General features: G+C 39.9%; 1 protein-coding gene across 4 annotated transcripts in view; it reads left to right on the forward strand.

Annotated features, from left to right (window-relative positions):
- Nucleotides 1-16,263, forward strand: part of kat6b (K(lysine) acetyltransferase 6B) — a 186,889-nt gene that overhangs the window by 142,615 nt on the left and 28,011 nt on the right. For all 4 annotated transcript variants that reach the window (XM_038782997.1, XM_038782993.1, XM_038782995.1 and 1 more), the window contains 3 exons: nt 3,665-3,780; nt 6,283-6,424; nt 7,986-8,147. In XM_038782997.1, the coding sequence (XP_038638925.1) occupies nt 3,665-3,780; nt 6,283-6,424; nt 7,986-8,147 (420 nt within the window). The remainder of the gene's footprint in view (nt 1-3,664; nt 3,781-6,282; nt 6,425-7,985; nt 8,148-16,263) is intronic.

Raw genomic sequence — 16,263 nt, forward strand, 5'->3', positions numbered from 1 at the left:
GTCGGCATATAAATCAATCTTTGTAGCCCTAAAATCCTGCAAATGGAGTTTTGACTTGAATGGCGAGTATAAAAGTGAACCACCAACGTGGGGTGGTCGCCATCTTTGTCATTTACCATGCGGGGTCTGGTCTGTCTGTGTACTTGTATCTTAAACCTCCATGCATCTCCACAACACACCTCATATTGCCTGCTTGCATCCAGTTCCAAGGTACTGGTAAGTAAAACATGCATTTGTGGGTTGCAAAATTGACTACTAATTAGAGTATAGCTTCTCATGGCGGAAAAGTGGGGATGGGGATTCGACTGATATATCAATATGTGCAGAAACATGATTTTTGGGGTGGATAAAAAGGGTTATCTAATACACCGAATCAACTTGTATGCCACAATCTGCGATAGTTACTTTTATGGGGAAGCTGGATAAACGTGAGGGAGAAAGGAATAGAGGAATATGTTGATGGGGTTAAAGGAATCTGGGTAGGCAGATGCTTGTGTCGAGCATGTAGCTGTTGAGCTGAATGACCTGTTTCTATGCTATAGAAACCAGGCTTTGCTATATACAGAAGGTCCATATAACATTAATAATTCATAGAAATGGCGAATTCTGGCAATTTATTGGCTTGCACATGATTATTTTATTGTCTGGTGCTCGCTATCTCATTTTCCCAAACACTTATTGGTTATTATTTTATTTAATCACTCTAAGTAAAAGTCCCTGAGTATGCCCTTAAACTGCCTGACCTCTTGTTGAACTGAAGATATTAATGAGAAAGTGTGGGAAGGGGCAACTGTGGTATATTCTGCAGAAAGAAAGAGAGCCCTAATCTTACAACATGCATGACATACCCATCCATGGTTTATGGAGCATAATGTGGTGACACCCACTTCATTTGAGCAAGTGTGTATTTGTTTCCAGTGAAACAGAACCAACAACCTTCTGGTTTCGCGGCCAGATATAAATTCTGAATTAATCAAATCATTTATTAAAAAAAATAAAAAATTTAGGAGTACCCAATTCAATTTTTCCAATTAAGGGGAATTTAGTGCAGCCAATCCACCTAACCTGCACATCTTTGGGTTGTGGGGGTGAAACCCACGCAAACACGGGGAGAATGTGCAAACTCCACACGGACAGTGACCCAGAGCCGCGATCGAACTGGGACCTCGGCGCCGTGAGGCTGCAGGGCTAACCCACTGCGTTACCGTGCTGCCCAATCAAATCATTTTATCTACTCCACCATCAATTAAGTCTAACATGACTACTTCACATAGAAGTTGATACAAATGGATTTCTGTCATGATTTAACTTTTATTGCATTCATTCTGTTGCGGATTTTTGTACCACCAATGAAGAACATTGGTTGTTGTATTTAAAATAGTGACTTGTTGGATTTTTCTTGACTGGATGATAGCTCAATTAAGTTATATCATTAAGTACTTTGTTTCTATATTATAATAAGATTGATTGTTTGTCCAGCATTAATTTTTCACATCATGCTGTTTGTTGGTTTCAATTGGATTAGAACATAAATTATTCAGAATAATTGCAATATTCAAGTTGCTCTGAGGAAGCAGAAAGAGAATGTGCTGTAAACTGACAAAATTCAGATTGGAAATGGCTATATCAATAATGTTTGCAAATCATGCAAAGGTTAATGCACAAGGATTATCTGCAATTTTATGTTGATTACATTTTTAAAATGTTATAAAGAGGTTTAGTCTTCTCAATCATTGACTAATGCTGAAGGTGGTGTTTAGAAAATGAAAGATAAAATGAAGAAATTAGATTTGGAACTTGTTTGCTGACTAAGCAATTAGAAACAGATGGATGGAACATTACATTCTTGCATTGGATTTTTTAAACAAATTGTTTGGGAACTGAAGACAGTAAGTGCATTGTGTTGGTACAGGTGAACACTTATGAAATATTTTGTATTGGCCTAATTTGTATCTTTATAAGCTTTATTTTCTATGATTCTATCAGCCCGCTTGTGTGACATCAAATTGTAGTGAGACTGAATTTTTTAAATATAAATTTAGAGTACCCAATTCATTTTTTCCCATTAATGGGCAATTTAGCGTGGCTAATTCACCTACCCTGAACATTTTCGGGTTGTGGGGGTGAAACCCACGCAAACACTGGGAGAATGAGCAAACTCAACACGGACAGTAACCCAGAGCCGGGATTGAACCTCGAACCTCGGCGCCGTGAGGCAGCAATGCTAACCACTGCGCCACCGTGCTGCCCCATGAGACTGACTTTCTTCAGTTGATCAAAGTTATCATATTTGACTGATTCCAAAACTCGGTGATACATACAAATTTAAAATAGCAGGTAGCAAAAGTCCATTTAGCCCACTAAGCCTGCCCCAAACTGTCATGATGCTGAAGCAACCACATAATTATCTGAGACACACAAAAGCACATTAAAAATCCATGGTCTTGCATGGCATGTTCTGTTTTATATTCAGTAGTCCTGTTCATAACAGCTGAATGCCTGATCTGAATTGGCCATGAATCTTGAGAGAATTACAATTAAATCTCCACGGTCTTTTTCTCTCATTGATTTCATTTCTGTTCAATGTAAATTGTTAAGTACAGTTGTTGTACTTATCCAAATTAAATGTTATTTGCCAAAGTTTAATCCATTTCTCTGTCCATCTAAATCTGCTTGCAGAAAAGTGTTCTCCACAGTCTAACATGCGCAACTTTTCATGATCAGAGGATTGTGGTCATTTCCCCTAACATCTCTGAAGCATCTGTCCTGGTGGCAACAGTTTCATAACCTTTTCTTTTACTCTCTTCACACAGTGATACCGTATTAAAATCCTCAGTCATATTGGATATCGATATTGCAATTGTTGTTGGTCTTTGATGCCAAGCTGTTACCATAATGGCTTAACTCCTCAGCAAGATGACTGTAATCATTTTTGGAACTTAACATTATAAAAGTGGGTCTTTACTCCTGTGGTGCAACTGTTGAGATCAGATCAAAAAGTAGTTCTCTCTTTCCATCTTCAATATTCCTTCATTGTACTAATTTAGAAAATATGTACTACACTAAAAACAAGATAGATCGTGGTATCTTGTTTTTTTTACATTGCTGAAATATAACTTAATCAATACAATGAACTGTGTAACCTAATTGTGAAACAAAAGGAGAGCGCGCGTGTGTGTGTATATATTATCGTTTTTTTCTTGTTGATGGGAAGATGCTAACTGTTTTAAGTGAAGTTCTGAAATTAAGTGTTTAATATTAAATGTATTAGTGCAAGACCAGTACTGCTGAAGAGCCACAGGCAGGTTTACAACTTATCTAGAATTTATGACCATTGATCAAGGAAAATGCTTTTGTTTTAATACATTTTGAGCTCAAATTTGCATTCTACGATTAAGACTTTAAAACCCAGTATTTTTATAAAGACGTAGCCTAATATTTTTTAAAATATGCATGAATCATAAATGACTAATCTTGAGTTAACCTTTAGGAAAGTTAGCATTTTTGAGAAGAACCATAAATGTGGTTGAATTTGTTGAATAGGTTTTCTCCCTTAAATATGAATATTTGTGAAAATCAGAAAATCTCAAGAGTGTAAATTTGCTTATTCTGGACATTTTTCCAACTAATTCATTTTCTTCAATCTTACCAATTTACTTAACAGAAAACAGGAATTATTACTACTGTTGACCCACATGGTCGGTATCCATCAGTGATTGAATTTGGGAAATATGAAGTTCATACTTGGTATTCTTCTCCATATCCACAAGAGTATGCAAGGTAATATTCCATGCAATGTATTCTTTATGTGAACCTGTGGGGAGTTTCGTATGTATATTGGTGTAGTCTAATTATTAATACAGCTTTGTTTTCTCAGCTGAAGTCAAGCACCTAATGAACTGCATTGTATGTCTTGATGTATTTATATTGATTGCACATGCTTTAAATAATGCAAGTTTTTCATTGTGCAGTTTAATTTTAGTTTTAATAATATTCGGCTCATTTTACTGAATTGTGATTGAATTGCACTTTGTTTACTTAAAAATGCGCTGGAATAGTTTTTATGAGCAGTTATGTGCATTAAGTGGCCTGAACAAGATTGAAGTCCTATTAGCTTGGTGGTGTAATAAAATATTAGTATATTATTAAGTTTATCAAAAGACTGTACATTATGTTGCATTCGTTCCAATATGCAAAATCTCACCATGCCCTGCCGCTTTCCAACTATATATAGCTAGCTATCTGCACACTTCAATTTTCTAAACTTTTGAAGTAGTGAGCTGTCAAAGTATATACTGAACAATTCAAAATTGATTCACATGGCACTTGTTCAGGACCGTGCCACGCATTTATTTGCCAAGTTGAAATGTAGCTTTCGATATCCAAACTTGGAATTGTATACAGAAGAAACTGTTCTCTCTCGTTGCTCATGTTATGAAATATGCTGATCTTGATAGAACAGCCTGTCAGTGCTACTACTAAAAAAGACAAGTGTATGTGATGAATGCAGGAATTTTACATATATGTTGTATTATATGTAGCTAGTGCAGTAATGGTTAAAAGGCTGGGTTAGGTTGTGTATCTGACTGCTGCAGTCATGTTTTTTAACAAATCCTGGTTTGAAAGGCAGCTAGACTTTGGGACTACAGAGGTACAGTTAAATAATTTAAAAGTAAGACAATTCATTCAGCCATGGATATTGTTTGCCGAAGTAGGGCTAATGAAATTTTGTTTATAGGAAAAAGGTACCTTGGGGAGTAGATAATGAGAGACATGGGGAAGGATTTTCCGTTTGGGAGACTGCGTTCACCTGCCGGAAATGAATCGCCTCTGATTTGGGCATGCACTGGAGTGGTGCTCAGATGCAATTCACTAGCCTGTGCCATGTAAATTTATGCATGTTGGATTGCAAGAGATTCCCTCGCGAATCTCGCTAGCAGGCTGCCATTTCGAGGGGTGACCTGATAAAGAGGCTCAGCGGCTGCAGCCCCCACAATGCAATTACAGCCCCTCGCCCCCACCATGGAATTATCTGGGTCACACCACACACCCTCCACCCACCCACAGTACGCACATGAAGGTGATCGAACCCCATAATAGCAGAAATTCCCCCCATAATGGCAGATATTGGGGTTTTTGTCCGATATTCTAGCAATTTGGGGATCTAGGCTGGGATTCTCCCCTACCCGGCGGGGCGGGGGGTCCCGGCGTGATGGAGTGGCGTGAACCACTCCAGCATCAGGCCGCCCCAAGGGTGCGGACGCCTCCGCACCTTTAGGCGCCAGGCCCTCACATTGAGGGGCTAGGCCCGCGCCGGAGTGGTTGGCGCTCCGCCGGCTGGCGTGGACGGCCTTTGGCGCTACGTCAGCCAGGGCCGAAAGTACTTCGCCGGCCGGCGTAAGTCCGCACATGCGCCGGAGCGTCATCCGCTGCTGACGTCATCCCCATGCATGCACAGGGGAGGGGGTCACTTCTGCCTCCGCCATGGTGAAGACCATGGCAAAGGTGGAAGGAAAAGAGTGCCCCCACGGCACAGGTCCGCCCGCCAATTGGTGGGCCCCGATCGCCCCGTGACCCCCCCCCCCCCCCCCCCCCCCCCAGGACCCCGGAGCCCGCCCGCGCAGCCAGTCCCACCAGTCAGGTCGGTGTTTTGATTCCTGCCGGCGGGAGAGGCTTGACAGCCGGAGAATTGCCGGGGGGCCAGCTGACCGGCGCGATTCCCGCACCCGCCGAATCTCATGTGGCAGAGAATTCGGTACACGGCGGGGGCAGGATTGACGCTGGCCCCCAGCGGGGGGGTCGGAGAGTCCCGCCCCTGGTCTGGGATTGTAATACATATTAGCAACTAATGTGCTAAAATATCACCAAATGCTGCTTGTAGGAGCCCTGGAACAACAACTCCAGGATCTTCAAACGCTAATCTCCACAAGTCCATCTTTACATTCTTGTGATACAATTGAAATTCTCAACTATTTGCCTAAGATATGAAGACACTGCAAAATTAACAGGTTACTTGAATCAGTCAGCTACAATAGGTGATGATTGTTTCTACTTGTCAAGTCATATTTTGGATTGGGGCTCCTATGGAACAATGAAAATAAATTAAAACTGCAACAGAATTAATACGTCTCCTGATATTGAATACTAAGATGAAAACTAACTTGTAAAATGTTTGCAGTCTGTTCATTCCTCACCACTTGCGTTACCGTATCGACCTGTGATTTCTCTCGGTTTTCTTGGTAGGACGTCAGATATAAACACTATCTGAAAACTTTTTTGCAGGCTACCAAAGCTTTACCTGTGTGAATTTTGTCTGAAATACATGAAGAGTCGGAACATTTTGCAGAGGCATACAAAGAAATGTGGTTGGTACCACCCACCTGCTAATGAAATATACCGAAAAAATGACCTGTCTGTGTTTGAGGTAGGGTGGATCTTAAGTTACAAGTCTTGCTATTGTTAATTGAGAAAACTGCATAGAATTTCATTTGTTAACAAACTATTCTAATGTCAAATTCAAGCAAGTTGCTGCCTGTATAAATAGAATTTTAGTTCTCACTAATTTGATAAATCCATATGAACACAATCCATTTCTTGACCAATTCAGTTCACTTATGAGGAAGTAGATATATTTTAATTAATAACTTCTGACTTCCAAATGTCAGTGTCAGCTAACCTTAAAAAAAAATTGATCATTGCTAGTTATGCAGTAACGGAACAGCATGCTCGTAAATCAAAAATTGCTCTATAATTGTACGCCTTTGTACGTTCATAGTGCAATGGAAATTTTAACCAGAGGACACTCATTTAAAGTGATCGGCAAAAGAAGTAATGGCGACATTACCTTTTCATGGTTAGTGTCTGGGGTGCATTGCCTAAGAATAAAATTCCGTATGGAGTTTCCGAGTTATAGCAAACTAAAATTGAAATGCAAATAATTTATCTACTTTATAATGTATGGCTACTGAAGTTCTTTTTCAATTTGAAGGTCACTTAATTTGATTCCTTCAGTATGAGCATGTTTGCACTGGAACATTGGTTCAAAGTTCAAAAGTGGCAATGTAAATTTGACGAACTGCCTCTGAAGAGAAACTTTTTTTAAAAATTAATTTATGGGATGTGGGCATCGCTGGTTAGGCCAGCATTTATTGCCCATCCCTAGTTACCCCTCAGGAGATGGTGGTGAGTTGCCTTCCTGAACCGCTGCAGTTCTTGAGGTGTAGGTACACCCACTGTTCTATTAGGGAGGTCCAGGATGTTGCCCAGGGACAGTGAAAAACCGGCGATATATTTCCAAGTCAGGATGGTGAGTGACTTGGAGGGGAGCCTCCAGGTGGTGGGGTTCCCAGGTATCTGCTGCTCTTAATCTTTTAGATGTTAATGGTGGTGGGTTTGAAAAGTTTTGTCTAAACTGAATGAGATAGCCCCAAAAAAGGGAGTTTTATCTTACTTTGCTTTGGAGTTACATCAGGCCATTACTGCAGGCTTACTCCCCAACATTTAGCACAGTTTTGAATTGCACCAATGTTGCTTGTAATGTAAGTATGCCCCAGGACTTACAGATAGAATTGTACCCATTAAAAGACTATAATTGGGTCTTTCTGTCTGTGGGTAGCTATCATTGAGTACTGTTTTGTGTTCCGTTGCTGTGTCCAAGGTATACTTACACTGCCCAAAATTTCATAATAGTTCTGTAGTTCAAGTGATATATGTAACTGTCCTCTCCACAGTCAAAAAACATCAAAAAGAGTTTTTGATATGCTGAATTGAGAGGCAATAGTTGCTTGTGGACCAGTGAAAATAATGATGTGGTAATGATTCTAGCCTGATTGTCTCAGCTTTTGTTACTTTTAAGACTACAGGGTAGCTGTTGCCATGGGTTATATCCATGATGAGTTTTACTTACTTATATTTCAATAAGATGTAGCTTCTTTCTTTTGCAGTTGAAAGCGAATGTGTTCATTACAATTTCATGCTATTCACAGGTTGATGGAAATATCAGCAAGATCTATTGCCAAAACCTCTGTCTATTAGCCAAGCTTTTTCTGGACCATAAAACTCTTTACTATGACGTTGAACCATTTCTTTTCTATGTGTTGACTAAAAACGATGAAAAAGGCTGTCATCTTGTTGGGTACTTTTCTAAGGTAAGTGTTCCAACTGTAAAGTGTAGAGTAAAACAGCCTATTGTTCCTTACTGATTTTACATTGGCACTGAAAGAACAAAGGGTTATATCCCTATGATGTTCGTCAAAATATTCAACCCTGTTCTGTGTCATTGATTTTGATAGCCTTTGACCGTGTGTAAAGTGTTTTTTTTATATTCCCATTTTGTTGTATTTCCCTATAATTCAGTAGTTTTGAACCCTCTTTTTCTGTATCACCATGCAAATTATACTCGAGGGAGGAACTGATGTTAGGCGTTACCTGGCGATCATAAAGATTGATGCATAGCTAGAGGAGAACCCTGCTGTAATTTCCAAACGTCAGTGTTAGCTAACCTTAAAACAAAATTGATCGTTGCTAGTTATGCAGTAACAGAACAGCATGTTAGTAAATCAAAAATTGCTCTATAATCGTACACCTTGGAACTAGTATGCGTCCATAGTGCAATGGAAATTTTAACCAGAGGGCGCTCATTTAAAGTGATTGGCAAAAGAAGCCCATAAAATTCCTCGGTTGGCCTTACCACTGGCCTCCTGCCTGGCTAGACCACTTGATCATTTCCCACAAAATTTTCAGGCTGGTGAGAGGAGATCAGCAATAGTGGGAAATTAGTTGACAAAAGCATGATCAGGTTTAAAATATTGGATTCACGACTGCTCAGGCCTTAAGCGGCAAGGGGGTGGCGACTCCAAATACAGACTGCTTGCAAGATTGGATGCTCCCTGCCCCACGAGTGCCCTGCCTCTCGAACAACACCTCTGCTCTGCCCACCCAACTCGCCTCTCTTCTTGTAGCCCGGGTCCTGTCCACTGCAGGACAAGGTGATTAAAATATTGGATTCATGTATGGGCAGCACGGTGGTGCAGTGGTTAGCATTGCTGCCTCACGGCGCCGCGATCCCAGGTTCGATCTTGGCTCTGGGTCACACTGTCCATGTGGAGTTTGCACATTCTCCCCGTGTTTGTGTGGATCTCGCCCCCACAACCCAAAGATGTGCAGGATAGTTAGATTGGCCACGTTAAATTGCCCCTCAATTGGGAAAAAAAGAATTGGGTACTCTAAATTTATTTTTAGAAGTATTGGATTCAAGTAAATGGGTTTGAATGTTGTCATGACTGTTGACTGTTACACTTCACTCCAAAAAGACTGCTATTGTCAACTTCAAAATGAACCTGAAAGAAACAACATGGTGACTGACTTAAATCAAAAACCTACAACCTAGTTACTAAGTGTTTGTTTCACACAATAGGCCAAGATTGCTGATGAAATATGGAATACTAGTTTATTTTTTAAAATTTAAATCGGTGCTATGCGAATAAGATTCACAAGTAAATGCTTATTGTCCTATCATTTTTCAGTACCCGGTGTATTGGGACTATTATTGTGTTTGTCTATTACAGAATTTCAAAGTAAACCATTTAATTTATTTCGTATTTAATTATGAGGATGGTGATTTGCTTGGTCCTTGATTAGTTCAGAATGGACAGATTTAAACAGCCTCAGGACAAAGTATTTATTTGTGTAAGAGATGATACTGAGGAGACATAAAAGGGAATAAAAACAGTAAATATGCAGTGTAGACTAAGTACAATTGTCAGAATCTGTTGGTAATAATGACCTTAATTAAGTGTGTATTTATGCAGGTTTTCACAGGCCAGGATCCACTTTTTCTTTTTTTTTAATCTTGTGCTGAAATGCTGCCTAGTGTATTAGAATGTACTGAAAAAAGGAATCCTTTTGTTCTAAATTGCATTATATAACTATATGCAGTTTATTCAAAAATGTTCCAACGTGTAAGAGATCTCAACAAAATGTAATCATGAGGGGACTTACCATTCCAAACCTAGCCCAGTTATGAATAACTCCCAGATTATCCACATATAATAAATCTATCACCATATGAATGGATAAAACATCTAAATTCATCCTTTAAACCTTTAGTAAACCCTTTTGGTGACTTTTTCACAATCCTGTGTTTGATCTCGTTATGGTAATGGCCTTTCTGGGGTTTTTTTTCAATTTCCTTGAATTATTTTTTATTAATTCCATTTCTACATATAATGGCTCAGACTTTGATTATTATGACAATGAACTGTTCACATTCACCACCGTTACTCCTTTGAAGCTGACAGCAAAGTCTGGTAACCATAGATGCTTCAAAACATGAAAATCCAGAAATTGCTGTCAGTGATTCACCCTGCACATAGGGTGCATTGTTGAAGCCTCAGCTGATGAGATATAGCTGAGATTTTAGCAGCATAGTAAATCACAACTACTTTTGAAGAACCTCTCTAACTCTAAAATACTAAAATTCAATTTTGCATAATTGTCAATTTTTTCAGATTTTAATGTGTTTGTTTCAAGTTTTATTTTGTTCTCTGTAAAATTAATAACAAGTGACGAATAATCAGTACATTTTACTTCCTGATTTGCTGTCTGAGAATACTTCAATATGATTGGCTGCTTACTTTGTTTGATGATATGCCTGGAGATTCCCTTGACGTGGCCCCCGATTCAAAGTAATGTCAGGAAAGGTGAAATTCACACTAGACATAACTGGATCTTTGTGGCAGCTGTTTGTCACATGCCAGGCGTATAATCAATTGTGATAATACTGTGTAATATAGTAACAGTTAATAACAGTTCAGATGGTAGATTGGTTCTGTTGGAAGGCATCAACTGTAGATTAACTATATAGAATGCAAATCCAAGGCTCAAAATAAATGTTGTAAAACATAGTGAGCACCTGGTTTCCATGAAAAGACATTGACTATAAAGTCAATAGTTTATCTCTCGTCAAGACACTAGCGTCTAATAATTAAATACACTATTTAAACATAAATAAATAAATGATTCTACTTTACAGCTCTTAGTTTTAGCTTTTGATGCATATTTCCCCTTTCCAGTCCTTCCTACTTGAGCATCTTGGACCAGCTAAAAATGGTAGAAGAGACAATGGTGGAATTGACAGGGAAGGGAAAGCAACATTGATGAAAGCCGATCATGTTCTGTAGTTAGTATCTGGTATAGATAATAAAGGCAATTTGTTAGGTAGGGAAGGTCAGGCTAATGATTTAACTAAACAGTTTATTCAAGTTTAAATAGGGAAGCTGTCAGAAGCCTACTAAGATGGATGCTTTTCCAGAACATTATTTATCACGTAATTCATGGTTAGGTGCCCACAACCTTCACATATTCGCAACTTGCGTATGTTGTAAAATTCTCTGTTTAAGGTTCCTGTGTCAGTCACCTGACAACTGTTACAATAAAGCGAGTGGAACAATTAGACTTTGATCAGATTGTTATCACTACCATTATACAATCTTAGATGTTTAATCTTGTCGTTTCTCAGCGGAGCAGAATGTGACAATACTGTGTAATATAGTAACAGTTAATAACAGTTCAGATGGTAGATTGGTTCTGTTGGAAGGCATCAACTGTAGATTAACTATATAGAATGCAAATCCAAGGCTCAACCAAGTATTATAGGCCAATATGTATTTGTAGACAGCAGTGTTATTTAATTTTCAGTCTTCAAATCTGTGGTAGGAATATAAAGTGAGTTTTGGTGTTTTCATAGATTATCATAGAATTTCAGCGAATTTACAGTGCAGAAGGAGGCCATTCGGCCCATCGGGTCTGCACCGGCTCTTGGAAAGAGCACCCTACCCGAGGTCAACACCTCCACCCTATCCCCATAACCCAGTAACCCCACCCAACACTAAGGGCAATTTTGGACACTAAGGGCAATTTATCATGGCCAATCCACCTAACCTACACATCTTTGGACTGTGGGAGGAAACCAGAGCACCCGGAGGAAACCCACGCACACACGGGGAGGATGTGCAGACTCCGCACAGACAGTGACCCAAGCCGGAATCGAACCTGGAGCTGTGAAGCAATTGTGCTATCCACAATGCTACCGTGCTGCCCTACAATGCTACCGTGCTTCCCTACATTTTTACATTCTTCTTCAACTGTAACCAGCCTACCACTTTTATCAAACCAGTTACAATAGTGATTTGGTATGCTTGGGCGAACCGCCTGTCTAGAGTTGAGAATCGTGATAGTTTCTATGGATGAGTTTCAAGATATGATACGTTGAATAATTGGTCCCCATTTTGCTGGAGACTCACAAATTGCAAAATAAAACAATTTGCAAATGGCACAAACAAATTGAAATGATCACATCTATAATTTTGTGAAGCATTTTGAATAACTAAAGAAACCTGATTGAACCCAGTTGGATCAGACTGCAGCGTATTTTGTCTTGTCCATATTGTCCTGAACCTTGTTCTATCTGTTTAATTTGATTCCGAGCACTTGAAAGGGTGGAAGCTGAGAGGTTATTACCTTGGCTGGAGAGTGCAGAACTAGGGGAACTGGTCTCAAGATAAGGGGTTGGCCATTAAGGACTGAGGTGAAAATGTATTCACTCAACCTTGTGAACATTTGGAATTCTCTTCTCCAAAGAGCTGTGGAAGCTCGGTCTTTGAGTACACTTGAGCTGAGAGTTTTGGACTCTAAGGGAATCAAGAGATCTGGGATGATGTGGAAATGTAAAGTTTAGGTTGAAGATCACAATCTTATTGAATGGGGGAGGAAACATGCTTGAGGGAATGTATTCTTTACTCCCGATCATATTTCTTATATTCTTATAACATTTCCCCAATGCAGGTAGCGGCAGACACTTTTAAAACAGAACACCACAATTTGTATCAAGCATCATGAAAGTTTGAGGACTTTTGTTTCAATTATATGTTAAACCAAGTCCTCATCAGCCTCTTGGGTGGACCCGAATGATCCTATGGTACCATTTTGAAGAAGGTGGTGCAGCACGGCAGCACCAGTGGATAGCACTGTGGCTTCACAGCGCCAGGGCCCCAGGTTCGATTCCCCACTGGGTCACTGTCTGTGCAGAGTTTGCACTTTCTCCCTGTGTCTGCGTGGGTTTCCTCCGGGTGCTCCGGTTTCCGTGCAGGTTAGGTGGATTGGCCATGATAAATTGCCCAAAGTGACCAAAAAAAAGGTTAAGAGGGGTTATTGGGTTACGGGCAAAGGGTGGAAGTGAAGGCTTAAGTGGGTTGGTGCAGACTCGATGGGCCGAATAGCCTCCTTCTGCTTTTGTATGTTCTATGATCTAAGAACAGAGGAGTTCACCCCTGTGTCCAACCAATTTATACTCTTCAAGCAACATTACTAAATCAGATCATCTGGTCATTGCTGTTCATGGGATCTTGCTCTGCACACAAATTAGCTCCAGACTACCCTATATTATAACCGACTATGCTTCAGAAGCTCTTCATTGGCTGTAAAGGATTTTGGGATGTCCTGAGGTTGTGAAAAACGGGCAGCATTTTCCACGTTCCCCCACGGCGTGTTTCTTGGTGGTGCCCGCCATTGGCCAGTGGTGGGACCTTTTGCCCATTGTTTGTCCCCTCCCTCCGCCAGGGAACCTGCGGCAGATGTTTGCTGTCAATGGGGCCTGAAGTTCCCGCTAGCAGGAACAGCTGGAAAATGCCAGCCCACAAGTCCTTTCCTCTTTCTTCACTAAAATTCTGCATGCCTAAAGTTTATTACGTTGAATGATTAACAGTATGAAATATTAAACAAGATTCCAGAAAAGGGGATATCAACACTCCAATTGTAGAACTGCAAAACAGTAATAAAAATTGTACCTTTCACAGCTAGAGCTGTAGCTATATATTTAATGAATTATTCAGATTGTGTAGAAACTTTAGTTAAAAATATAATTTGAGATATAATTGCAAAGAAAAATTTTTAGATTTAAGAAAGGTCGTACAAAATAAGCCTCCCCTTAAAGTAAGTGTTGCGAAAAAACCTGAATTAGACCTAAATTTCATGCTGCTCAATACTAGATAATATGCTCTCTCTGAGGCCTGAGGGTACAATTGTAATATAGTTCCTCACATGGAAAATTGTTATCCTGGTTGCTGTTGTGTCAGCCAATTTGATTGAATTGATTGTGTGGTCACTGATCTCCATTATTTCATTTAACATGAGAACAACATTGGACCACGTCCAGTATTTCTGTTAAGATGCTACTGAAGCTAAATGTTCAGTAGATTGCAGCACTATTTTTCTTTCCCAGCATATGCAATTCTGAATGTGAGGAGAGTTTTTATGTAATTCAATGAAGTGTTGGTGCCTGTTGGACAAAAGCTTAATGAGGAAAAGAAAGACTTGTAGCACCTGTCATGACATCAGGGTACTTCAAAATGCTTTGCAAGCAATCTGCTACTGCTGTTATAATGTAGAAAATGCAGTAGCGAATTTGCATAAATAATCATCTTTATCAGTGTCACAAGTAGGCTTATATTAACACTGCAATGAAGTTACTGTGAAAATCCCCGAGTCACCACACTCCGGCACCTGTTCGGGTACACAGGGAGAATTCAGAATGTTCAAATTACCTAATAAGCACGTCTTTCGGGACTTGTGGGAGGAAACCGGAGCACCCAGAAGAAACCCACGCAGACACGGGGAGAATATGCAGACTCCGCACAGGCCGTGACCCAAGCGGGAATCAAACCTGAGACCCTCTGTCACTGGTGGATTGGCCATGATAAATTGGCCATAGTGACCAAATAAAAGGTTAGGAGTGGTTATTGTGCAGCAACAGTACTAACCACTGTGCCACCATGCTGCCCATGGACAGTGATATAGTGGTAAGGCACCAGTAAGCCAGAGGCCCAGGCTAATCCTCCAGAACCAGGAGTAAATTCCACCATGGCAGCTGGGCAATATAATTTCACTTGATTAATAAATAGGGGAATAAAATGCTCGTCTCATTAATAATGATCATGAAATGACCAGAGTGTTGTAAAAATCCATCTGGTTTACTGATGACCTTCAGGAAATAAATCTTTCCCTGCCCGGCCTACACATGACTGCAGGTCTGCAGCAGTAGATCTGCAGTCTGAAATGGCCTAACAAGCCACTCACTTGTATCAATCTGCTAGAGGAAAAAAAGTACACTGGATGTACATTCAGCAGAAGGACTGCAGCATTTAAAGAAGGAGGTGCACCTTCTCATGGCCGGGGGGTCACAAGAGTTGTTTTTAAAAGTCCCACAAACAACAAACCATATGACCAGATAATCTGCTTTTGATCATGTTCATTGAAGGATTATTGTTGGAAAGGACACAGAAGAACTCCCCTCCTCAACTTCATGCAGTGTCATGGCACTTTACATCCACCTGCAAAATGAGATAGGGCCTGGGTTTAATGTCTCATGCAGAAAACAACGTATCAGATAGTGCAACATTCCCTCAGTGCTGAACTGACTTAGAAGCGAGGGTATACCACCGAGTTGAGGCTGAACATCTGCATCTAGAAAAAGATACAATTGACAATATTAAATAACTACATTTCAGCAGTAGCTCCAGTGAGGGTAATTTCAACGCTATTACATTAGATAGCATTTGACAACCTCTATCTGAATTAATTCACACTTTATTAAAATTGCACTATACAATTTGACAGCGCTATAGCTTTAATAGTAAGCAAAGGAAATCTCTATCTTCCTTCCTTTGTGATATTATCTTCCATAAGCTGTAGATACCAAATAAAGAGCTCTAGTGGTTTTTAAATGTAATACATTTTCCTATCCCCTTTGAGATCATTTTGAACGTTTTATTTTTCATGCTCTAAATTAGGCCATGTGCAAGTTGAGACCAGCAGGTTTCCTTGTTTAATTGTCTCAATTTGACTCTCTTCAAAATAAATGCCTTACGGTAACAATGCTGGGTATCGTGCAGTGCAACAACGGGGTTGCATGTTAACGGGTGGGGGATTCCTAATGATTTTCCTGTGGATAAGTTGATCTTACCCATGTCATGTGGATGTTAATTTAATTTGGAAAATGAAGACTGCACATAAAGGTACGTAATCTTCCTTTCTACCTTTTGGTGCAGGTGTAACAGAGTATGCTGGTTTTGGAACACATTTATCAGTCTAACGAAGTGGAATGCAATTCATGTAGCACGTCCTCTGCAGTGTCCTGATCATTAGCAAAATATGTTAAATGGTTTCCAATTTTAAATGACTGCTGCACTGTGTTTAAAATGTGCTTAT

Source organism: Scyliorhinus canicula, chromosome 22, assembly GCF_902713615.1.
Source record: "Scyliorhinus canicula chromosome 22, sScyCan1.1, whole genome shotgun sequence".
In the NCBI taxonomy this organism is placed as follows: domain Eukaryota; kingdom Metazoa; phylum Chordata; class Chondrichthyes; order Carcharhiniformes; family Scyliorhinidae; genus Scyliorhinus; species Scyliorhinus canicula.